The sequence below is a fragment of the Heloderma suspectum genome, chromosome 2, assembly GCF_057233095.1.
Source record: "Heloderma suspectum isolate Gila_16-S chromosome 2, 16-S_ref, whole genome shotgun sequence".
Lineage (NCBI taxonomy): Eukaryota > Metazoa > Chordata > Lepidosauria > Squamata > Helodermatidae > Heloderma > Heloderma suspectum.
In genome coordinates, this window is record NC_139459.1 from 167,301,541 (window position 1) to 167,327,500 (window position 25,960).

At 46.6% G+C, this 25,960-nt stretch overlaps 1 protein-coding gene across 1 annotated transcript in view; it reads right to left on the reverse strand.

Annotated features, from left to right (window-relative positions):
- Window positions 1-22,611, reverse strand: part of ZSWIM4 (zinc finger SWIM-type containing 4) — a 40,751-nt gene extending 18,140 nt beyond the window's left edge. Inside the window, exons 1-2 of the mRNA XM_084835822.1 lie at window positions 22,289-22,611; window positions 12,739-12,940 (exon numbers count right to left, since the gene is read on the reverse strand). Coding sequence (XP_084691948.1) covers window positions 12,739-12,940; window positions 22,289-22,471 — 385 coding nt within the window. The 5' untranslated portion in view covers window positions 22,472-22,611. The remainder of the gene's footprint in view (window positions 1-12,738; window positions 12,941-22,288) is intronic.
- Window positions 22,612-25,960: the final 3,349 nt, after the last annotated feature.

The window sequence follows — 25,960 nt, forward strand, 5'->3', positions numbered from 1 at the left end:
CAGGAAGTAAAATGCCATTCTTTCTACAGAGGCAGGAAGGTGAGCTGGATGATCTCACTGAGCAGAGCAACAGAAATGGAATTAAATCCTACAGTGATTTCAGAGAGTTAAAGTCATACTCTGAAACTACAACATTTTATATTATTAGGAAAGGACTCATCAGCTGATAATAACAAATGAAGAAAGAACTGGGCAAAATTTGCTCAGTCACAAGATGACTAGGAGCCACCAATGTGATGTAGTTGCAAAGCAGGCAAATGCAATCCTTGGCTGTATTAGGTGGGGCACTTTCAGTAGGTAGAGGGAAGCATGAATGCATCTGTACAAGCCGCGGGCAGGGCCCCCTCGTCATTTTCAAGGGGGACGAATTCCAGCTGGAACAAGTGTAAAGAGGAGCCAGCTAGCATGCTTACAGAACGGGCGAAGCCAAATGATAACGATTAAAAGAAAGTTAAGATACGATTATAAAAAGAAACAATTAGCTAAAACTGCCATTAATAAATGTAGACTGGAAACATGGAGATGGTATTGAAGGGCAGGGTGGGGTGCAGCCTTCTCATGCGTTTGGCTCTGTTTGTGCGAGTCGTTTGGAGCTATCTGCCCTACAAGCTCCTCAGGGTATTGCTGTAGCTTGGAATGTGATGGACCAATTCAAAGACGATCCTGGCTTCTGGATAGGGGGTGAGTGTGAACACCCCCTGCTTCTTTCCAGCTCCAGGACGCTATGAAAATATCCCATTCCTAGCTAGATTTACCTGGTGGACATAAACTACAGATACAAGGGCACCACTTGTGGCCCACGTTTGGGCTATAGTTCTACAGTTACCAAGCCGCCCAAGGCTCAGCCCCGGAGACTCAAGAGACATTGCTCAGGAGCTAAAATGTGGTGCCTGGCAGATCAGGGAATGGCGCCAATGCTGGATTAAGGCATGGGCTAACTGGGATACAGCCCATGGCCCACTATCTCCGGTAGCCCACCAACCTTCTGGTTGTTGTTGTTGTTGTTCAGTCGTTCAGTCGTGTCCGACTCTTCGTGACCCCATGGACCATAGCACGCCAGGCCTTCCTGTCCTGCGCTCTCTATTGGACACCTTCCGACCTGAGGGGCTCATCTTCCGGCGTCATCTCTTTTAGCCTTGTGATACGTTCCATGGGGTTTTCTTGGCAAGAATACTGGAGTGGGTTGCCATTTCCTTCTCCAGTGGACCACATTTTGTCAGAACTCTCTGCCATGACCTGTCCGTCTTGGGTGGCCCTGCACGGCATAGCTTATGGCTTCACTGAGTTACGCAAGCCCCTTCGCCAAAATATCACCCATATAGCAATTTTTACAGCACAAACAAACCGTCTTGTGGCACCTTCAAAACTAACAAATTTATTATGGCAGAAGCTTTTGTGGACTACAGCCCACTTCATCAGATGCATGAAGTGTTATCCGGAGTTCCAAGTGTACATATACTCACACACATGGATTGGCGACAGGGGTGGGGGGAGATTGTAAACAGTAAGATCAGAGGAACTGAAATTCAGAAAGTATAGGCACTGATAATTACCATCTACAGTGGCCATTCACAAAAGTTGTTGAGTGATAACACTGATATCCTTGTATTAACACATGTAGTGTTAATAAAAGAAGCCTTTGTCCCTACTCACCCACTGGAGATAGAGATGAGCCTCTTGATGAATTGTAAATCTGTCTTTAAAGTACTTTTCTTCAAGAATGCTCACCTTAAGGTCAGTGACCGAGTGACCCAGTTTGCAGGTCACGGCCAATTCCTGGATTGTTTAATCCAGAAATTGGCGGGGATGTGCAGGAGTAAGCATGCTGTCTCCTGCTCGCCACTTCTGCTTTCAGTTAACAATCCAGGAATGCCCTCTTCCTGGGTTGTTTCATGACATCTGAACCCGGAAATGCTGGGTTGTTTATGGGTTACAACCCAGAGTAAACCCAACAACAAATCATGCACAATGGTTGGGTTAACTCTGGTATGTTTGACCCCTAAGGTCCCAGAGTCCCAGTTTGGACATCACAAAAGAACCCAATGACAGGGCATTCCTGGGTTGTTAAGTGGAAGTGAGCAGGAACCAATACATTCGCTCGCAGGGGCATGCTCACATTGTTTGTTAACCATGGATTGTTTGATTGTCTGAACTGGATCGTCATCTTGCGAGGCTGGAGTTATCCCCCAACTGTACTCCTCTGGAAATTCTTATACCGGGGGGGTGGATATTTTGTCTTCTCGCTTGTCCAGATGTACTGCTTATCTAAGGGACCACTGTGAACCTGCCTGGATATTGAGATCTGCAGGAGAGGCCATTTTGAGTGCGCCTTTACTCACAGGGTAATTTGTTGGGCACGTGTGAAGCTCTCTCCTGTGTTGCCCCAAACTGTGAAATGCGCTCCCTCAAGAACTATGATTAGCCCCCACTCTCTTGGCCTTTAGAAAGCGTGTAAAGATGCATCTTTACAATTTAGTGCTTTAAAATGTGTAGTTCTAATGTTTTTACCACTTTTAATGCTTTTGGTTTTATTGTTTTAAGGTTGTATTGTTTTAGATTGTTGTACACCGCCTCGATGGTTTTTTTAGCAGATAAGGCGGCGTATAAACGCTAATCATACATGATGTGCACAAAAGTGTGAGAGACAGCCTCTACACTTTCTACTCAGAGCCTACTGCCCAGAGATGAGCTGGGTGGAGTTCCAACCCGTTTTAGATAGGCAAACACTTTTAAATAAAAACTCTTGTCGTTGGTTTATAAAAAGATGCTGAGCTACTTAGAGGCAGACACATAGGCTTCCCTTTTGCGGGCATTCAGTCTTAAGGTGTGGACATCAGGAGCAAGGGAGCCATATGACATCAAGAGTGCGGCCAGCAGCATGGGCCCACAGCCTCTTGTACTTGAGGATACCCCTTCATGCATTTATTGCATGAAGGGGGCTTTAGAGTCTTCTCCTTCCAGGGAAGCATGGAAGGTGATGTTCCATTAAGATATATAGTAACCCCCATCCTCCACACACTGTTGTTGTACTTAACATTGTTTTCTTTCCACTGAGCAATATCTTTTTTAGGACTAACGAAATTCCACAAATATGTGCAGGCTTTCTCCAGAACTCTTAATCAGGCTAGGTGGTACAAAAAGCAGGGGATAGGGGAAGAAATAGCACAGTCCCAAAGTTTGGCCAGGTGTTGTGGCCATGAGGGCTGCCATTTAGATGAACCCAGTCTCAAAATGGACAATTGCAGTTTGAATGAATTGGTCAGTGGCAAGGTGTTGCAGGTATCAGATTATACCTAGCGATGCATTTTTCTTTGAGTCTGTTTGTGCACATGTATGAGATCAGAGTTGGGGGGAGGATTAGGGGGGCCCACTGCAGCCCATTAGCCCCAGGCCCATCATGGCTTTGATCCAGCCCTGGGTGGAGCCTGGTTGGGTAAGGGCCAAGCTCAATGCCATTAAATGGAGGCAGAGGGTGGCATCTGGTGGATTCGGGGAAGCATCTGGCTATGCCAGATTGCCTCCAAGTTGGAGCTTGATGGGCATGGGAATAGGAACCAATAGCAAAAGTTCTCAGACCAAGTAAAAATAGCATGCCCTCTTACCCTGAAAATGTGCTCTTTCCCCTGGATACCCTGAGAAAACTAAAACTCTGCAACTTCAGGTCAAACCCTGAGACCTGGCCACCCTAGGAAGCAAGGCCCCCAAAAGACCTCAGTTGCTATCAGCATCTCCCACCATAGCTGAGCTGTCCAAAAGGCAAAGCCACTACTTCCATGGCATGAAGGAGGTGGAAGGGAGCCCTCTGCCACAACTGTACCCACTGTTTCAATTTCACATGTTCCGCTGAGGGAGCCTGCCACGAGAGACTCCCACCATGGTGCACTTGCTTCACTCTCCCTCTCTTGTTAGTTGCTATGGACTCTACTTGGAGTATAGAAAACTCTTCCACATTATAAGGAACAAAACAAGATTTTGATGCGATTAGTAAAAATGGGCTTATTCCCATTACATATATTCATTTCATTCATTTATTATAGTTCTATAGCACCCCGTAGCCAAAGCTCTCTGGGTGATTCATATATATTAATATTAGGATTTTTCTTGACTAAAACATAGACTTTCCTCTCTTGTTCTTCTTTGCGTTATCAGGGCTACTAAAACTAAACATTCAACTCTGGCCTGCCTGACCCAGCTATCTTTTGGCTTGTATAGACAGACTCCCCATCTGATACATCTGCTCTGTTAGGACGGAGAGCACCTCTAGACATTTCTGAGTTAGTGACAGCTCAAGCCTTGGAGGGGAGATACCCTTTCTGTCTATATATGGCTCATCTCTAATGTCCTTTGTCTAATCTGAAACGATAACTTTTTGATTGGAGGGTTTAAATCATGGTAGCCACAAATCAAATTTCAGCTGAGGTGTAGCACTACAGGTGACAGAGTAGACTTTACCACTTCAGATACAGGTAGGGATATCCTCTTCAATGCTCCCCCCAGGTTTACAGTTCAATCCTATACACAACTACTCAGAAGTAAGTCCCACTGAGTTCAATGGGATTTACTCCCAGGTAAGTAATGCACATAGGTATATTTAAAAAAAAAAAAGAATAAGGGTGCAATCCTAAGCTTATATGTTCTTCTATTTCTCCTGCATAGATCATTTGCTTTATAAGAACCCATTTTGCTCTGGCTTAAACAGATGGTCTGGCCTACATGCACAAGATGCTCAGAAATGCTTGGGTGGATCCAAGCAGGCTGGAGAGGACCCCCTCCACACTTCCACTTAAATAAGAAAGGTGGACTCAGACTCTCCTGCAGCTCAAGTCCTGTTCCTACCGGCCATGCACCTTCAGTCTAGCTCTCCTGACAGCGGAAATCATGCAACTCTGATGAGGCTGTAGCATTTCAGACTGCTGGTGAGAACATGCATGGACAGCTGTCCAGGACAGGGGTGGGGAACATGTGGCCTCCAGACTGCAACTCCCATCAGACCTAACCAGCATAGCCAATGATGAGGAATAATGGGAGTTGTAGTCCAAAACATCTGGAGGGACACATTTCCCCCATCTCTGGCCTAGGAGGATTTCTAGCCTCACTTCCTCCAACTAGTGTGTTTTCTATAAGAAGGGACTGCTGTTGTTTTTAAATTGTATGAAGGGATATCCTATTTGTGAGCTCTCATCAGCACTCTGATGTGGTATAGCCCAGACACAAGTTTATCACCTGAGTGACAGCTAGGTCTTTCCCCACATGAAGATAACTACATGCTAATACAGCTGCAGCAAGCCTGACTGAAAGACCAGTGTGGGAAGTTATCCACCTACCCCTTTTACTTTATACATAATCAGTCAGCTCAGGGCTTGGTTGAGTGGGAGAAGCCTGCTGGCTCACCTAGATTAGTACCCGCATCTGAGACAATAACCTTCACTTCATCTGGGTTTTTAATGTTCAGGTTTGTGAAGGATGAGAAATAGAAACTGTGGTGCAGTGGCTAGAAGGTCAGACAAGGATGAGGGAGATCCAGATTCAAATCCCACTCAGCCACGAAGAGCACTGGGCGACCTTGGATCAGTCACTATCCCTCAGGCAAATCTACCACAAAGGGCTGTTGTGAGGACAAACAAGAGGAGAAACCCATGTTGAGCTCCTTGAAGGAAAGACAGAATTGTTGTATTTATCTATTTGCTGTATTTCTATACCACCTTACTGAAACTAACCAAAGCAGTTTACAGAAGGTTCAGAAAATCAAAACTATAATCAAATAAAAACAGAGTAAAACATTAATATAAATAATAAAAAATAAGGGAGAAAGCAAATCACAGCCAACTCCCCAGGGTTTTAGCTCCATGCTTTCCACAGCTAGTGAAATGGGAACTTGACTGAAGGACGCACAGAAGACTGTCACTAAGCTAAGAACCAACTAGACACAACGGGGACAGAACAGCCACATGTATGGCGGGGGCTGAATCTTCTCTTCTCTTACACTTTGTCATACCAGGCACTTTTGCTCACTTGCAGTATCGAAGCTGGGCTGGAGAGAAGGGAGCCTGACACTGCAGAGGCTGGGAGGAAGATTTCAACTCCCATGATCTGCATGTGTATACACTGTGCCAACCAACCCTGGCCAACACTGCAGCAACTGGGGAAAATGTGTTCATGAGTACTGTTAGTGGCTGTATTCATTGTTGCCAGGTTCATGTGTTGCATTTGCCCACATGAGCCCACAGCCAAAGATTGCCAGGACTGTTTGCGTGTAAAAGACAACATCATGGGCATGACCCAGCCAATGCTAAGCACTTTTTAAGCCCTACTGAATTCCACCGGAGAGTTTTAAAGCACACGCATAATTCTTCCATTGAAATCAGAGCTCAAAATGTGCTTAAAATTCTCCCACTGCATTCAGTGCAATTTAGAAGTGCTCAACTTGGGCTGGATCGAGCTCCCTATGTGAGGAGGCCCGAGATTAAGGACCTGTCTCCTTGGTTGGTCTTTAAGGCTAGAGGAGCTGCTTAAAAGGTAGCCACAACAAGAGAATTTTGGATTATTGTTAGCTGAGAAATGAATGACAAATAATTACAAGCCTTAAAGATCCATTGTCCCAAGCTATTTCAGTTGCCTTAGGGCACAGAACTAAAGGAAACAGATTTCAAAGTCAATGGGAGGGGGGAGGGGAGATAAACACTGTACAATTGAAAATGAATTACTGAAACATTTGTTCTCAAGCCTTGCTGTATCCTTTTATTATCTTGTTCACTGGATATTACAATAGCAAGGTAAAATTATAAGCTTGTAGCATTAGAATCTCGCTCTAGAGCCTAAAAAAAACCATCAGAAACTGAAAGTTGTAGGAGGCACACTAATCAAGAGGGTGGTGTTTTTTTTATCATATGGCACAAGCAGCCCACAGTTTAAAGAGAAAAGTGTTACAGAAAGTTTTGGAGGTTAACAGAAGTTACTCTATCATGATACTGTTAGTCACTGAGAACAATTATAATAGATTTAAATATGCAAGTCTGAATTATTTTTACATTAAGCATTTTGAAACAGAGGAAGCACAGCTGGAGAAAGATAAATGGCCCTTGAAGAAGGTAATTTCTTTCCGAAACATGATGGGTCCAATAAGAAGTTTTCCCAGCCACCTGGGAGTAGCTTCTCTCCTAATTTTAAATAAAGTGGCATCCTTTTATTTCCAAGAGCAAGGAAAGCAATTGTTTTAAGACAAAAGGGCAGAGTCCACCCATAGAGGGCAACACTTTAGCATCAGTGATTTTTAAAGCTCTAAGCTCAAAAGACAAGTCCAGTAGGCTGTAAGGTGAGATTTACTTTCTGTACTTTTTCTCAAACTTGGGTTAAACATCCTCCTCAAAATTTCCTGCACTTGATTGGTGGGAGGATGTTTAACCCAAGTTCCAGTAAAACTGAATGGAAAAAATGTTAGTATATATGTAAATGGTGTAAATGTTGGTCATCTCCTTTAAATTTTCTCCATTCAGCCTGCTATTAGAAGCTATGCAAAGGAAGACAATGCACTACTGAGGTACTGATTGCTGAATTTCTTTAAGAAATATTTATATTTTTATTTCTACAGGAAAAAATATTTTAATCTGTGTTTCAACATCACAACATCCTACTCAAAATGTTTAAAATGTGAACAGTTGTTTACACTGCAAACATAATATTTCCTCAGATAATGTATCCTCACTGAAAAAAATTGTTACCCTCCCTGTTAGACAGTTAGATATGTTAATTTTTTCATTAGCTTTATGCCTACACATTTTCTTCAATATGCCAAGAAGATGATCTTCCCCATCATGGAGTTGTCATTTTTAAAAACATTCTGAATTGTTCATGCATCAACTCTCCTACTACTTAACATGGAATGAAAATAGAGCAGTAAGATATCGTGAATGCTGTGGCTGGTAGAAAAGGTGGAGGATCAGGTGATGTTTTGCCCTAGCAATCATACCTCAGTAGCACATTGTCTGTTTCTTGCATAGTTTCTGATAGCAGACTAAATGGAGAAAATGTCAGTGTACAATACAGAGGTGAAAGGCAAGACCTTGGGACGACTGTAGGAGGTATTTTTTCCCCTTACATGAAATCTGAAAAATAAAATGTATTCCACATTGTACAGTTTGCACTGCTTGTTTTGCACCTTTTCCATGATGCTCCCACAAAATATTTCAATATATTGCAGATCTATTCCATGTATTTTGAACCCTCTGGGGCCCAAACTGGGCAAAAATTGGGAAAAGCTATAGCCACAAATTCTTACATTGACCCACTACAAAATCTGATTTTAGGCCCATTCCTTTAAATGTGTCCTACCAAACAACTGCAGGAAGCATTCCAGATGACATTTAACCCAAGGTTTGGAGAGTTACTGTGTACTAAAAAAAATAAACGCAGAGAGTACGTAGTCCCTGGGAGGTTGCCATGAGATTCATTTTCTGAGTACTTCTTTCCAGTTTACCTCATGGCCAACAGCGATGGCTCAGAGCCCTGGAAGCCAAAGTGCAGCGCCCCCCCCCCCCGATACTGGGGATTAATGCAGGAGGAACTTCTACAAGACAACTGCTTGGCCACCATATTTGGGATGGAGACATAATTTCTGCTAATCCGATACAGACTTTTAGAATTTCTGCAGTGCACAGTTTGGTTCCATGGCTTGAATGATCTGGAATTCCTTCCATAGAAGGACATTGTGTAATGAACCCTCTCTCAGCAGATGTTATGTATTGTGGTCTGCCCCCTACCCCCCTGGAGATCAGTGAATGGATGGTCCTGCCTTGGAACATAGGGTGGGACCAAACTGAAGGGGCCACATGTCAAACTCCAAAGACAGAATGCTGAGTTCAACACACCACTGGTCTGATGCACCAAGGCTTGACTTAGCCAACTGTGGGCAAGGCAGGGGAGAAAGAGCCACATGCCAGGGCCCTGCTAGTCATCTCTAAAAATGCTGACTCACTCTTTCAGACTGTACAGGGTGATCCCAAGGGGACTCATAACAGTTCTGTCTCATTGCACTGCAATGCTGTTTGGCTGCATGTTTTTTTTTAAATTGCAGCTTTGCAAGACTTCGGGCCGGCACAGAGGTTGCAAAGCCTCTGGAGTCCTCTCTCAGGGAAGTTATTGCACTGAATTCTAATGCTATCCTTCCTTTGTACTTTGTTCCTCATTCTGCTAGAACTACTCAAGATGCAAGCTCACGTTTGGGCCAGTGTTAGGAATTATTCACACATGCATGTACACGGCTCAGCGACTCTCAGATGAATGTGCAAACTGCCTCCATTTAAAAGTGTGGTGCTTTGAGACAAGACAACAGCTCTGCAGCGTTTGTGCAAAGATAACTGCTTGCACTAGCAAATGAAGCAAGCATGTGTGATGACTGGCAATTGAATGAGCAGATCCATAGCTGCCCTTAGAACCAGGGGTGCCGGCTTCAAGTCCCTCTCTCCACATTTTATAAGAGGGACAGTCAGGCAGCTAGCTCAGCCTTCCCCAACCTGAAGCCTTCAAGGATGTGTTGGACTACAACTCCCATCATTCCCAGCCAGGTTGAGGAAGGCTGAGCTAAAAGATGGTAACAAGGGGTCAGGCTCAGTCACAGGCAGACACCAGCATCTGGTGCTCAGATGTATCCTGCTTTTGGGCACGAAGATTTCGTTTAGCCATCTTGGCTAATGGACAGTTCTGTCAATGGCTTTAAGTTACCTTTTTTTAAAAAAAAGTTATCACAGGCAAATCCCATAAGCTAATTTCTGAACTTTGCTATGTAAAGAAATAGTAAAGGCAAGGCAAACAAAAGGAACTATCAGCCAATTTCACTGAAGAAGCACAGATTTTATGCTACATTGTGCAGGGTTGTTGTTGTTAAGTCTCCCATTAGTCATTTCTTCTAAACCAGAAGTGCTCTTTGTTTAACAAGCCGTAACATTAGCAAAAGTCCTAAAAGACGGCCATGGACAGCTCTGGGGACTTGACAACACATGGCAGTCTGCTGAGCTCCAAAGGTTCCAATATCCCTTGAAAAGTTTATGGGAAGTTGCAGGCAAGAAACCCAATATGACGCTGACCAATTTACTACCAGAGGAAGACTTTGTCAGCATGCCACCCACAATTAGATATGATCGTAAGATTGGGACATCAAAGTCAAACACACAGTAGTGTGTCATTGTCCTCTAAATACCCTTCTAGCAAAACAGTTTGGCATCACGCTTGCAATCGTGCCTCCATCACTTTGCTCAAAGGGTCTCCCAGCCAACACCTGCAATGCCACCTGGAAACACTTCAGAAAACATAACTAAGCTGAGAATGCCCAAGGTCTAACATGTACAGAGCAAAACATGTAGGACAGGTCTGGTCTGCAAAGGAGAATTCCAGGGACTAGTTCAGACACACACTGGGGAATTCAGACACTCTTAAAGCAAGAAATGGTGGAGCCGACATAGGAGCCAGAAATCAGCATAGACAATGGACAAGGACTGCATCCCAGCCAACATCCTTCTGGCCTAGAGCAGCCAGTCCATCAGGGTTACCCACCAGGAAGGGCCACTTCCACATTCTCCGCTGCCATCATGCTACTTGTTTTTGGCCAAAGATAGATAGCTGTTCTCACAATAAGAGGTCTCATTGGAAGAGGCCACATAGCCTCATGACTGGCAAATTCTGACTCACTAACTGTCTAGAAGGGCTACAGGAAAACCTGCTGGAGCAACAGGTTGCCAAGAACGGTACATGGCTGGAGGGTATTCAGCAATGGGTTGGATCCAAACTTAGGTGAGTGCAACTGGGCTGGTGAAAGCAGACTTCCCCGCCCCTCTCCCCACACTCACAGAAGGTGCTGCCACCCAATTTTGGGGGATCCCCCTCTTCCCACACCACAGCCTACTCCCTATTCAGCAGGGTCCCCCAAACCTGGGGGGAGGGGCTAAGGGGCTCCCATGGGGAGGAGGAGGTGGGGAAGTCTGCTTCTGCCAGCCCTGCTGCATGTGCCTAAATCTGAATCCAGCTCACTGAGCACATGGCACAGTCTCCACCATGCTCTAGGAGGCAGGCACCAGTTATCAAAATGCATGATGACCTGCTCAAAGCTGTGTATATTCACAGTATGCTTTCCAAACACATGTTTACACAAATGGTCCTCAGGCTGCAATCCTATACCCACTTACCTGGGAACCAACCCCACTGAACTCAATGAGACTTACTCCTGAGTAGACACATATATGATTGGACTGGGAGCCATTTAAAATTCAACTGTGACATTTGAGAAGATAAAGAATTAGTGTGCAGCAAGTTGTTGTTGTTGTTGTTGTTGTGTAAGACAGGAGCATTTACTTTAGAGTGCCTGGATACAAAAGCAGAGCTCAGCTGACGGAGCTGTTAAGAAACTGCCAAATGCATTTCTGTCAATATGGCAGCAGGCAGGCTCAGCGGCTCTCGTGCTCCAACATGGCCTGACGCAGGGAAGAGAGACAGGAACCAGCCAAGTCTCAGGAAACAGAAGCAGAGCAAGAAGTCCTTGTTCCTCAGTGTAGGAGGGTTGCATCTTGGCCATTTATATGGGTCCAACCCACACAGTTTGCTTATGGAAGTCTTTGAGTATCAGGAGGATGGCTGAGGGGTACGTACAAGCCAGCTGCTGAGATAAACAGTCTCATGCTGGTAGAGCACCAGAAATAAATGGTTAAAACTGTCAACATTGTAAAATGAGAAAGTGAAAATACTTTCTCGGTGGCCAGAGAACTTTTGTCATAATCCAAAAGAAAGTCTATTTGTCAGCTGAGGCAAATAATCCCTGGCCCCTCCTAACCCAGTACACCGATAGTCCATTAAAACTACAGCAACAATGATCAAGGATCCGCAGGCAATCATGAAATTAGAGAAAAGTTTATCCGCCAAAGTTGATCAAGAAGAATGAGTGTCTTGCCTGATCAGGGCTGTGTGCAGTTCTGCATGTTCACTGCACAACAACAGAATCTGGGGTAGAATTTGGCATCATGAAAAGCTCTGCTCTTATTCAAGAAGTCTATGATTGTACAGAAATGCTTGGCAACAAATGGGGACGGGGGGGGGGGGCAGAGCGTCCAGCAAACAAGGACAAGAGCTTTGCTGAACCTCAGAGTCTCTTTCTTCTTCCCATGAAGTACTACTCAGGCCACCTGGGGCCCAAGGTGGAATTAACTCCTGCTCAATGCTCCCCATCACGATCTCCTAAAACATCTTCTCCATTATGCCATGTACATGGCTGCAGAGCCCATACAAGGAAAGCACACAGAGAGGCTTTCTAGAGCAGCCTTGCAATGCTGGTGCATCTCATTTCTGGATATGAGCGTTTTCAGAAAGCTCCAACAGACTGTTTGGACAGATTGTCTGGGTGGCTAGAATATAGAACAATTTACATTTGGCGGGGGGTTGACAATTGTTATCTCTACCACCTAGGCTTTGGGATAAAGAACACTGGAAGTCCACAGTGAAGACATCCCCTTCCCCTATTCACCATCTAACCAACAGTCATGTCCCTCCCACACATGCCCCATCCCTCTGTATCATCCAACCCATCCCTCCCCAAATCCAAAGGCACAATCCTATGCATGTTTAGACAGAAAGACAGTCCCTCAACTCCCAGTACGTAGGGACTTTTGTAGGCCAAGATAATGCTTAATGCTGTTACCCATAATCCAGTGTGCCGAATCCATACCAAACAAAAGCCTCTGAACCAATTAAGTCACTTACCTACTTGCAGGACACGGTCAACAGCACCTGACTGCAGCAAATTCAGGCCTCGGTTAAAGGGCACACGCGAATCTCGCTCACCCTCTGGGGGGTGGTAGCCAAGGGATGAATACATGCATATCTCCCGCTCACTCCGTGGGAAGGACCAGAACACGATGCGCTTCTGCACAGGTTCCGGGACACGGGAGAAACGCTCCTCCACCTGGACAAGGGTGGGGAAGAAAGACAAGACACTGTTAGAACTATAAAGCTCTAAAAAGCTTGGAATCAGGGACCTGAAGGACTTTTTCCCAGAAAGCACACACAGCTCCAACTGAGTTCCCTGGGATGCAGACTCTGGCCTCATCCATCAATCAGAGAACCAAGGGGCCACTGGGAGGCTGCACCCCTTGCCTCCCAGGAAGAACATCACAGCAAGGGGGAGACCATCCCAGCCCCATACATCAGCCAGAGAAGGAACAGCTTCAGGGAGCTTGTTTCGCCTTTCCCTGCCAGAAAAAAACTGTAATTACTTTGAAACTAAGAACTGGTGCTTGAGTTTTGCTTTTTCCTCCTCCCTCCCAATCCCTTTTCCTTTTGTGTCATGTCTTTTAGACTGTACGCCTGAGGGCATTATTAATCTTTGTAAGCCCCTCTGTGAGCCTTTTGTTGGCTGAAGAGCAGGATAAAAAATGGTGTCAATAAAATAGGTACCTTCCCATTTCTTAAGATCACTTTCCAAGGCCACACTGTAGGTGCTGCCGCCTTCTGAACCATCAGCTAGGATCAGGCCTCTTCTGTGGCGGGTCTTGAATTATGGAATTCCCTTCCTCAAGATATCTGATGTGCGTCAACTCTTAGCTTTCAGGTACCAGAGTGTGTGGGCTTTTAGTTTTCTTGGGCTTTTAAGGATTGGCCTGGTTCTTCTCGCTGTTATTTTAAGTTTTATACTTTGAGCATTACTTTTTATTGTTACTGATATGACAGCCAAAGCCACCTTGAATGCTTTGGCGAGGGGAAGCAGCAACGTGGGATATAAACAAATAGATGCATCCTCCAGGCCCTGGCTCTCTCTGGACAGGTGAGTTAGTGCCCCTCCAACCTATCCAGGGACAGGGATACAGTAAACAGACATCCACTTCAACCCTAAGGTAAACAACACCCCCGCACCCCCAACTCTTTGCAAGTCCATAGTAACCATGCGGAACCCCGTAGCAAGGCCAGAAAAATACTTCCTACACATTGTCACATTTTCACACACCAGTGTATAACTGTTAAAAAAAAAAACACCAACCCACACACATTTCAAAGCCCTAGATGTCAAGCATGTGGATGGCCACGTGCTTGGGATTCTACCCTCCCCACAGCTCTCTGTATTGCATGAAGGGGCTGAGTAATAAACTAGACTTCCTGAGCTTTACCTCCAGGTTTGGGAGGAGGGGGAGAAAACATGATGTGGGAAAAGGGATACTGGAAGCCACAGCATTGTGGCAGGGCTGGGAAAGGAATGCAAATCGCTATCCAAAGATGCGGCCTCCAAGCATCATCTACTGTAAACTAGAGGCATAAAGCCAACACATCATGGCTAGTTAGTAGCCTGCAGCTTAGAAAGGAGAAAGGAGTTGTGGCAAGGCCTGTTCTGCACCAAGGTTCCTCACTGTCTTGCCAGCCTCCTCAGTGGCAGTAACGCCCATGCCTCTCAGAGAACAGATTTGCAGAAGGAGAGAGACGTGAAGCCAAGTGCTACCACCCACCATGCGAGGCCCGTGTTCATCTCAGCTTCCTCCTGGCATGGTGGATTTGGGTGGTTAGTTCAAGCAGTTTGAAATTAGAACCTCTTCTCCAGGTCTGCACAACACGCAAATGGATTACAACCCTCCCAGGAGCGGGTGGGGTGGCACATTTCATGGAAACATCTAGGCCCACCCAAGCCCATCAAAAGTGGAGTAAGGTTGGAGGAATGTCTGTATCACTACTTCTGATTTCAAGCAATGGAGGAGCAATGCAGAAGCATGTGGTGGTAGAGACAATACCCATTTTTCCACCAAGCCAGCCATGCTGCACAACCTATCCGGTATGTGCATTGCTGGAAGAGTAAAAGCCTTGTATACTAAAGAGGCAGTAACCGAGGACTGGAGCTGCAGAGAGACCAGCAAGTAGGGAAACAGATGGGGTGCAGAGAGGGGAATGCATGCACTGAAAAAAGGATAGAGGGTTAAAAGCATCAAGGTGTAAAAAAAAAAAAAATGGAGGAGTTAATATAATTCAATTGGCCTCAAGTTATATAAGTGACCCTCCATGATCTGAGTTGTGCTCCTGCCTTTGGGTTTCCAGGGAAACCCCATATACATCCAGAAGGGAGAATTTTTGTCAGGTGTGGCTTCTCTTCTCAGTGCTGCTACAACAGGAAAATATACACCAAGTGAATTTTTCCTTTACTTCTGTGCATCCATTAAAAGTTCAGGAGGCATTTAGAAAACAGACCAGGAAATTCTATGCCCCTTTGACTCTGGCCTGGCAGTGGCTTCCCATTCTTCAGCTCTGTCTAAACGTCTACCCCACCCACATTTTCCTTAACCCTTCCTTCCTTCCACTCTATGTCTCTGCCTCCCGTTGTTCCCTGCATTCCTCAATTTGCCTCTCACCTAGGCAGTACCACTTCATTCAGCCACCTTGGATACCAGCTACCAGTCCAGCACTCATTTCTTCCCAGTCCTAATATACAACTGCTGCTCCTTAGGCGAGTGAACCCCTCACCACTGCTTTCCACTGGCACCGTCTTTCCTCAGTTGCTGCCTCTTTTCCTCAGACCTCTCCCTCCCCCCGGGCCAGCGTCACAGGTTGGCATTACTGGGCACCTGCCGAGGCCCACACCCCAACAGGGGTCCCTCTGCCAACCCAAGGAGCCCTCTGGCCCTGCTCCTCCTTCTTGCTGTTGTTTCCTGTTCAGCTTGTTCCTGTCACTGCTCACGCGCTTGGAGAAGGCAGGTGAAGGAGCAGCAGCCTCTGCTCCCCTTGTTCTCCCTCTCTCTGAACCGCTGTGCAGACTGGACTCAAAGGGAGAGGTCACGTGAATGGGCAGTGGTAACAGCAGCAAGGAGAAGGTAGGCCCACTCGGAGAGGGGGAGCACTGAGAGAATCTTGCCCAAGCCCCCCGCCCCCCCCAGAGCCATTACTGACTCCTCTCACTGCTGAATCTGCTCTCTCCTTCTGGGTACTCTGCCGCTGTGCCCTTTAGCCTCTTTCTCAGGGGCGCACAACCGCTTTCAGCCCGAACGTTGAATTCCATTTGGGAGACATTTCTTGGGGCTCCATTCCAGTGCTGGGTGGAGCCAAAGGCAAATGAAGCTGGGCCAATAATACCAGCATATTGTAGGTTCTTACTGCCAGTAACAGCCTGAGGAGAGGCAGTTCAACCCTTCAGAATGGGGGGAAAACTGCACAAAGGCCAGGAAAACACTAAAGACTTGGTGGCTGGGGAAAGGGAAAGGGGAAGGGGATGTGGCCTTCTGGGGAACCCCGGAGGACCAGACTGGGACCCCAGGAGAGCTGGATTTTGCCCCTAGGCCTGAGGCTCTGCACCCCTACTCTATCTCCTGGACTGTTCTCACTCAGCTTGCCTGTTTAATCCACACAACACCTCCTGTCCTAAAACCAGCAGACACTTCAGCCCTAGCAGGATACTTCAGCCCCAGCCAAACTGACCTCTCACTTTCTTCAGCCTCACAGATTGTGTCCAAACATTCTGTGTGGCCCTTTTCACTCACCCACTTAGAATCGTAGAATAGAATCATAGGGTTGGAAGGGGCCTACAAGACCATCAAGTCCAATCCCCTGCTCAGTGCAGGAAGCCTGACTCCCAGGCTGTCTCCCATCCAAGAACTAACCAGGGCTGACCTTGCTTAGCTTCCAAGATCAGATGAGATCGGGCATGCTGTTCGAGAACTGTCCAAGAGATTATGATCAACTTAACCAACAGGTGCCAGAGGTTTTATCACTGCTACAACCAGATCTCAAAGGCCTCGCAATGAACACATTTAACTTCTAAATCTATACACCACTTTCCATACAAAGGACACTCAAAATTGGCCTCCTCTGCTATTTTTGATGCCAGACTTCCACACAGTTGCCACTAGAAAGGGCTGATTGAAGCTTTTCTCCACTTCAGCCTAAATGGTGGCCACACAAAGTCTTGGCATTTAGAGAATGGTCAGTGAGGATCAAGCAGGCTCCTAAAGTTCGTACTGCAGAGATTTCCTCCCAGTCAAGGACAGGCAATATGGCTTCTCGGATACAAATTCCAACTCTAACTAGAAAACAGAATCAGTTTGCCACTTAGCTAGTTAATTTATCTCCCTTCCTGCAAATTGATGTCCATATAAGCAGCTTCCTGAATGAGTTGCTTCCACATCAAGCGACGGTTTGCTTACAAATCTGCTGAGATCTCCTCCACCCTCCCCTTGCCCACTGCCCCCCACCCACTCTTCTCAAACTGAAGATGAAGGGAACAAAGTTCTATCCAACAGTTTCCTCCTGTCCCTCATAAAGGCAATCTGGTGTCATCAGTTACTCTTGCCCCACCACAGTCAGGTGAATCTTTGGCTGACTCAAATGGACAAGACTCTCAAACTTTGCCAAGCCCTCCTCTCCTTATGCCAGATTCATAAAGAACTCATGGGTGATGTAATCACCCTGTGCAGAACTGGATTCCCTGGATTCACACAATACTTACAAGACACATCTAGTCTTCAAGAAGTCATTGCCTTTCAGCAATCTCCTCCATACAGTCACTTCAACTATTGGAGCTTCTCCCTCTTCAGTCAGCTCAGATACCTTCACTAAATGCAGCTCCCTCACACCTTATTGCAATGCTCACACCACCATTCTGCTATGACTTTTTTTTTTTTTTTTCACACCAGGCTCCCCATTTAAAGCTCTTTACCAGCAGTTTCCTTTCATTCCTCCTCCACATGCAAGTCCCTTGCTAACACCCCATTTTCTCAGTCCCCACCCCACCCACCATCCTATTTTACACTGCTCTTGACTCAGGAAGCAAACAACCTCCCTGCTTCTACCAAGCCAATCCGCTTTCCTCAAATTACCCTGTAAAACCAATATTTTGCATAGTGTCCATAAGAACCACAGACATTCATCTATGACAGCCTTTCCCAACATGTGACCTTCCAGATGTGTTGGACAATAAACCCCATCATCCCCAGCCAGTACTGCCAATTGGGTGTACCAGGTGGGGCTGATGGGGGCTGTAGTCCAACCCATCTGGAAGGCTGACCTATGACTTATAGTGGTCATGAACTTCAGCCTGTTCTGTGCCAACTGGAATTTGACAGATCCTTCCCCTATTCTGGATATTATTTAATCTCCCTCTTGATATTTTTTGATGCTCAGATCCCATGCCTACTGCACAAGTAACACATTGCCTCTGCATTTAGCAGTGCCAACCTAAATTGTTGGCACCAAGTATTTAACAGTAATAGCAAGAGGGGAAGAGGATACAACACCCTTCAATTCCATTTCAGTGCCCCAGCTAAAAAAAAAAAATCCAAATGGAGGTGGGATCATATCCCACTAACTAACACAAAGTGCAGCCCACTGGAAGATCTCCTGCACAAACTTCAAGTGAAATTAATGGGAGCTGCATACGAGCAGCTGCCATTCATTTCAATTGGGTTTGGATAGAAGAACTTCCCAGTGGATTTCAACTCAAGGATCTTTCTCTGTCAAGCTCACACTTTCCTGCCTTAAATTGCACCAAAATTGCATCATCTTATCTCACAGTAAGGGTGCCTCCATAATCCCATTTGTGTTTCAGTCAACATGGCTCCCAACAGGAACAGATTTAAGGAGGGGAGCTTGATGTAGAGAAACATCTTGCTGCTCTCAGGCAAGATGGGAACCTGGGTGAGAAATGTGTTTTGTAACAGAAGTGCCCCTCAATCCAGGACACATTGTGAGGAGGGAGATGGGACAGAGAAGGAGGAGTTAAACATACAGCGCTGAAAACAGATACTACAAAGGAAGAGGCTTAGATAACTCCATTCCAGTTCCTGGCATGTTACTAATTTATTTTTACATTTATATCCTGCTTTTCTTCCAAGGAGCAAATGATTCTCCTCTCCTCCATGTTATTCTCACAACAAGCCTGTGAGGTAGGTTAGGCCAAGAGACAATGACAGGCTTAAGGTGAGTTTCAAAGTGGGGCGGGGGGGGATTTGAACCTGGGTCTCCTCAGTCTTAGGTCAACACTCTAACCTAGGGAAGGGGTAAGCAACTAGGTAAGTAACTATGTATTTTGGACTACCACACCCACAATCCCTGACAATTGCTATGCTGGCTGGGGCTAATGGGAGTGGTAATCCAAAATATCTGAAGGAGACCAGGTTGCTCACCCCTGCTCTGACCACTACACCACAATGGCTCTCAGTGTGCTACAGATACATAAATTGGGCTACAGTCCTGAACACACACTACTTATATCCCCAATGGGAGCCTAACTGTTCACCAGACAATAGTCTCACATAGCTAAAGTGGGAAAGAGTAAGAGAGCACCAAGGTTTAGTTCTTCCCAAGGTGGGAAGACCCATGCGCTGCCTGCTTCACTTAGAATCCAGTGGGAGGTGAGGGTGGGGGGCTCAAAAGACAAAATACCCCTTCATACAGACGTTTCCCTGAACATGTCAGGAAGAAAGCTGCTCTCAACCCCTTCTCCCTGATATGCAGGTCTTCTTTGTGAAAGCAATTGTTTTGTATAGAGGAGCATTCAGTCTTGCAAACTACCGGACTGCAGTCTGAAGAAGAGCAGGCCAGACACCGGCTTGCCACCTTAGTGAGATGGTAAAGACAAAAGCACATTAATAGCCCAAGGCTACAACCCTGCCAGTTTCAAGTCAAAGGTATTGTGTTGCCAGTGCCAGTTCCTTTAGCCAACTTAGGAAGATGAGGCATCCAGTTACAATGCAACTTTTTTGGAAGGTTACCCCTACAATAGCTACTCAGTACAAACCCTCTCTATTGCAAGATGAGAGCTACGATTCCACACAATGAGAAGTTACGGAAACAGCCCTGTTCTTGTCCCCTTCCTACCTCTCACTCCTCCTCAGCTCAATTTATTAAGTGCCAAAAAGCTTTAATGCCTCAGCAGCAAGGGCAATCGTAAATAGGGGGAGGAAGAGAATGGCTGCATATAGAGTATTTATACCAGCCTTGCCCACCTGGTGCCCTCCAGATGTTTTATGCTACATCTCCCAGCATTCTTGACCAATGACCATGCTGGTTGGGGCTGATGGGAGTCAAAGTTCAAAACATGTGGAGGGTAGCATGTTGGGAAAGGCTGGCTACACTCACTAAGCACAGGCATGACAAGAGGTTATGCCAGACAGCTTGAGAGCCTCCATCTGACTTGGACCGTCAGATGAGGAAAATTCAGGACTGTTAAAGGGCTCTTTAAAAGCAGAGCAGCCTTCACCACCAACAGGAAAATATCTCATGAAGGAAACCTTCCCAGCCTTCTAAATCTAAAATGATGAGAAGAGAAAAAGAGGGAAATGTGCTTTTCAAGCCCAGAGATCCCCTTCATTCTCTCCCATTTCAGGTGTACAGGTCCTTGACTTGGAAGTTTTACTCACTGAGGTCAGTGACAAGTGACTTGTTTGACTAGTTTCCCAGGCCGACATTGAAATTAGGCTCTGTTGTCTCCCTGCATGGAATCGCAGCTACTTACAAGGAATTCTCAGTTTGAGGGAAGGAAGTAGTAGCTGAGCTCTGATCTCCACAAATCATGGTGAGCAAGGCTCCAACAAATCTCAGAAAAAGGGGTGGGGGGAGAAGAGAAGAACATGTGTAGCAAGACTAACCTCTCCCTCCCTCTGGAGGAGAGTATCACAATCTTGCCTTCTCCCGGGCTTTGCCCAGACTAGCCCTAGCTGTCTCTGCTACTTTAAGTCTACCTAGTTTCAACTAGCCCCCACTCCACCTACTTCTCGTTCTTTACATCCAGAGAAAGCCTAGGAAGGACACCCTAGAGCAGCCTTCCCCAACCTGATGTCCTTCAGATGTTTTGGACTACAACTCCCAGGATTCCTGACCATTGGCCATGCTAGCTGGCTCAGACTGATGGGAAGTCCCAAACATCTGGAGGTCACCAAATTGGGGAAGGCTACCCTAGCATAACCACTTCCTCCAGACAAAGCAGCATAAAGACATCAGCCTGTGAAAGGGAGAGCCTAGTACAGGAAGGAAAGGCTAAGAGGGGGTGGAGAGAAGAGAACCACAAATAAAGTGGAATGGAATGCATAACTGAGTGTAAGAGCTAGGCAAGAGAAAACCAGGAGTCACATAATCCTTATGCTCCCACACACACACACACACACTTCAAATCCCTCAATGGACCTTGGAAGCACAGCAGCAAATCCAGAAGGGACGAGACTAGAAAATATTGGAGAATAGGAGCTGTCCCTCCACTCATCAGATAGCAGGCAATCCATTAAGCAGGGCTCATGGACTCAAAAGGGGCACCCAGAAAGGAGCTAGCAGTCAGGCTAGGGAAAACTGGAGAAGTCCAGTAAATCTCAAGTTACATATACCACCACATTTGGCCGATCATCCCCAACCCCATCCCCCCCCCCCCGCGGGAAAAGCCACTTTCTCCCAGTGCAAACGTTATTTAGAGACCACCCCTTAATAAAGAGGTAAATAATCTCAGTCAACCAGAACTTGCCAGAACTTGACCCCCCAAGGAGAGGATGCTACAAGACTACAGAGCATGCAAAACGGAGTGTGAATAGCGAGCTGCTGGCTAGGCAGTAAGAGGAGGGAGAAGAAGAAAAAGAAGTCTGGCCCCACAACCCAGGAAGAAAGGAGTCAGCTCCAGAAGACAACTACAGAGGGGGGAGAGGAAGCAAGAAGGGGGGCGAAGGGGGGAGAGAGAGAAACAGACAGATTAGGACAGGCTTTGTTCCAGCCAGGCTAATAGCTAGGATTGCCAATTAACCAGAAAAAAGACTGGCCTTTCCTGCCCCCGTGTTTTCCACAGCAACTTGGGACGTGCAGAAGTCAGCAGACGAAGCGTTCTCACAGCACCGGGCAACATGATCACCTGCCCGTGTTCTCCGCATCAACCTATTGTTAAAGGGTCAGCTACAGCGGCAGTTTGAAAAGCAGGCACTCCTACCCCTGGCCCCGGAACGGATTTTCCACTCCAGGCCCGTTAAGAAGGAGAAGATTTTAACAAGGGAGTCCCGGTGCGGGAAGTGAAAGCGTTCCTGAGGACGTGCAGAGCGGCTTCCTCACTCGGACTCCAGGGAGAAGAAAGGCTTTCGGGCAGGGTTGCGCTCCCGTCACCTCGCACTGAAAGGAGAGGCCGGCAGGGGAGGAGGCGTGCGGGGAGAGCAAGCGGGTCGAAGGGGCGCTCCGGGGCCGGCCGCTCCGTCCCCTGCACCGGCCGGCATCTCAGCCACAGCCCGTCAAGGGCGGCCGGGGGCGGGGAGGGGGGAGGAAGGGGCAGAGGCCGACGCGCTGCCCCCCGGGGCGAGCGGCGCCCCGTCCTTCCTCTCACCTGCTCGAAGGCCCAAGTCTCGGCCACCCGCCGGGCGCTCAGGTCCAGAAGCGTCTCGACGGCGGTGGAGATGGAGCCGGCAGGGGGGGACGACGAGATGGCGGCGGCGGCGCCTGGTCCCGGTCCCGGCTCGGGCTGCTCCCCGGAGGCGCCGCACCTGCGCTTGGCGGGCGGGGGCTCCATAGGCCCGGCCGATCCCCAGCCTCTCCTGAGCGCCTTCCCCGGAAACCCACCAGCGGCGGCCCGGGCCCGGCCCGGTCAGTCGGTCGCTCCTCTCTCCGTCGGCGGCGGATACGGCCCCTTTAAGGAGCTCCCACAACAATGAGCTCGACGGCGGCTGGTTCACTGGCCCGCCCTTTTCGCCTCGCCCGCTTCCCATTGGATGGCCGGCGAGGGAGAGGGACGTGGGGATTGGGCGAGCTCGGCTGCCGCTCAAGAAGGAACAATGCACGCCCCCATGTTGTGGGGTTTAAAAAAAAAGAGGAAAGAAAAGAGTAAGGGCTGTCTGGGAAAAAGATGTCAATCAAAGGTCGGGAGGCCCCCAGCCAATCAGGCAAGACGGGAGGCCAAAGCCCTTCAGATGGGGTTCTACGTGGGCGTGGCCTGAGCCGCGATTCTTCATTCACAACATTCTGGAGCCGGCTGGGAATGGCAACAATGTAGCAATCCGGGGGCTGAGGCGCATTCCGGCTCAGGCGGTCTCCCTCCCGCCGCGCCCCCCCGCCACCCGCGCCCGTCACTTCCCCGGCAGTCATACCCGCCGTGCCCTCTCCTGTCTTGACCAGGTCTTGGAGGGAGGGGTGCGTCGCATTGTGTTGTTGCTGTTTTAAAGCCATTTTCTTTAAAACAAAATGAAAGCCTACAATTTCACACCTTAAACGTAAGAAGGAACTTTTAATTTGGGCTGTTCTGAAGGGTGCAACCATCCTGCCACTGGGGCTAAACGAGCAAGGATAACAAGGGATTTGGGGGGTGTCACAGCGCATTGCAAACACAGAGAGAGAAGAAAGCCCCACTGAGTTCAATGAGTCTTAATCCTAAGTAAGAGTGAGATGCAGAACAACTCATTACTGTCCGGTAATCATCATTACTCACCACTACTACTTACATGATTATAATCCCCCCACCTTCACAACCACCAATGAGCAATCACAGTGCAATCCTATACATGTCATGTGTACTAAAAAGTTCCATTAATTTCAATGGGACTTACTCCTGATAAGTGGATTTATTTATAGGGCGGCAACCTCAGAAGGTGAAATTATCATCAGACGCAGGGCCTTTTCTGTAGTGGTGCACATTCTTGGAAAGGTTCAGCTGTATTCTTCTTTAGCTTCTCTTAAGAAGCAGTTCAAAGGAAGTTTATTCTGCCAGACTTTTGAAGATTAGATTTTTATGGCTGGGAGCTTTCCTGATATTGTTTTATTTAATGTTGGGGTGTTCAAGAATGTTTAGGGTGCAATCCCATGCATGTTTAGACAGAAAAAAGTCCTACAATTCCCAGCACGCTTGCTGGGGCATGCTGGTAATTGTAGGACTTTTTTCGGTCTAAACATGCATGGAATTGCACCCTGAACTGGTTTTAATTTTATAAACTGTCGTGTGATTTTTTGTGGAAAGGTGGTTGTTGAAATATTGTTAATAAATAAATGCAATCATCGTTATTCATTACAATTCTACACAACAGTTCAAGCCACAGAGGGCATACTATGAAATATTTATTTTTTTAAACATCTACATGAGGTCCTCCAGAGATTATGTCTATGATGACATCAGAATGGTGATGACACCCAGGCCTCCCTCCTTCCTTCCTCTCTCTTTAAATCAAATTCTGGTGAAACTGTGGAAGTGCTAAATCATTGTCTGTAATGGAAACCAAGAAACTAACACCTCACCCTAATAAGACGGGGGTGCCATGGGTGGATGTTTCATCTGGACTGGGAGGTAGTGTTCAGCTAATTTTGGATGAGGTTGCTCTCCCCCTGAAAGAGCAGGCTCACAGTCCAAGGCTGATATTAAATCTGGCCTTATTGTTGGAGGCACAAGTTGCCTCTATAGCTTGAAGTACCTTTTACCAGCACAGGCTGATACGCCAGCTACAGCCCCTGCTAAACAAAGACAGGCTGGTGGCAACCTCTTGTTTAGACTATTGCAATGCACTTGCTTAGACTATCACAAGTCTTCAAGACTATTTGGAAGTTGCAGTTAGTGTAAAATACAACGTAATTGTTAACCAGGACTGCTCATATGGAACATTTTACACCAATTCTGGCTCCCAGTCAGATTCAAATAACAATTCAAAGTGCTGATTTAACCTCTAAGGCCTTAAGTGGTTTGAAATCAGGGAACCTAAAGGACCACCTGCCTTTGTATAAATCTGCCCAGTTGTTGAGACAGGCCTTAGAGGCTCTGGTCTATGAATGGACCATCTGAAATCAAACTGATTGTGATCAGAGATTGGGTCTTTTAAGTTCTGCCAACAACCTGCTTGTTGAACTTGCTTCACAAAAGTAGCTGGCACTGACTTTATTTTATTTTCCGCACCAGGTGAAAAATCTTTTTATTTGCCCAGAGGCCTTTTAGTACTATTTTATTTCAGGCTGTATTTGTGATTGGTGCTGGAATTGTTGTTGTTGGCTTTATTAAATTTTTATGTTTTACTTTGTAAGCTGCACTGAGAGCCAAGGTCTAATAAATGTTTTGAATGAATTAATGGATGAATAAAAAAATAAGTGAATATGTGTAACGTTTAAATACCAACTTCTGCCAATAAAGTGTCACAAAACAGTACATTCTGCTTCACAACTCTTCTCTTTCTAAATTAGAAAATTTCAGAAAGGATCTTGCTATGAAGTACTAGAAGACACATAGAATTGTAACATTTATCAGTAAAGGGATGCTCAAAAGGACACAGGAAAGTCATTCTTGCCGCATCTGTGGTCCCAAATGCTGCCCAGATTGGGACTGTTTCTGGGACTCAACTAGCTCAGAGGAAGTAACTTACCTTATTTTTTTAATAACAGCAGAAGCGCATCATTCAATCTGCAGAGGACAAAATGCAAGGAGTAACAAACAGGAACTGGGGACCAAGCAAGCATGGATAATAGTTTCCCAAATTTTCTCAGGCCATTCTCCTGTATTGTAACAGCAGCCCAAGACACAGAAATTAAGAATGCAAAGCTTTTCCTGACATGGAAATGGGGAACACTTAAACTGACAGTCAGAAAAGAAGTTGGCAACCCCAGCAGGGGCTGGGAAAATAGAGACTGTCTGGGAAAAAGAAAGATTATCCTATATCAGAGGTAATTAATCCATTGTGCGAGTTGAAGTCCAAAACATTTGGAGGGCACCAAAATGCCCATCCTTGTCCTATATACTAACAACAAACTCATTCTCTAAATGTGAATCCTTATGCACCATCCAGGCATGAGAGGGAGATCAGGAGGCTTGGGAGAACCCCAATGTTTGCAGATTCCCCCCCCAAAAAAAACTTTATGGGGGGGAACCAAAGGGGGGAGGGATCAAAAAACAGCGCAATGAGGACTAAGCATATTCAGTCGCCACAGGATGCTGATGGGCTGTTGGAGGGGGAATGGAAGGGGGGCATGTTGTGCTGGCTGGCACCTTGAACAGGAACACTCCACACAGTAACATTTTGTTGCAGGTCCCAGT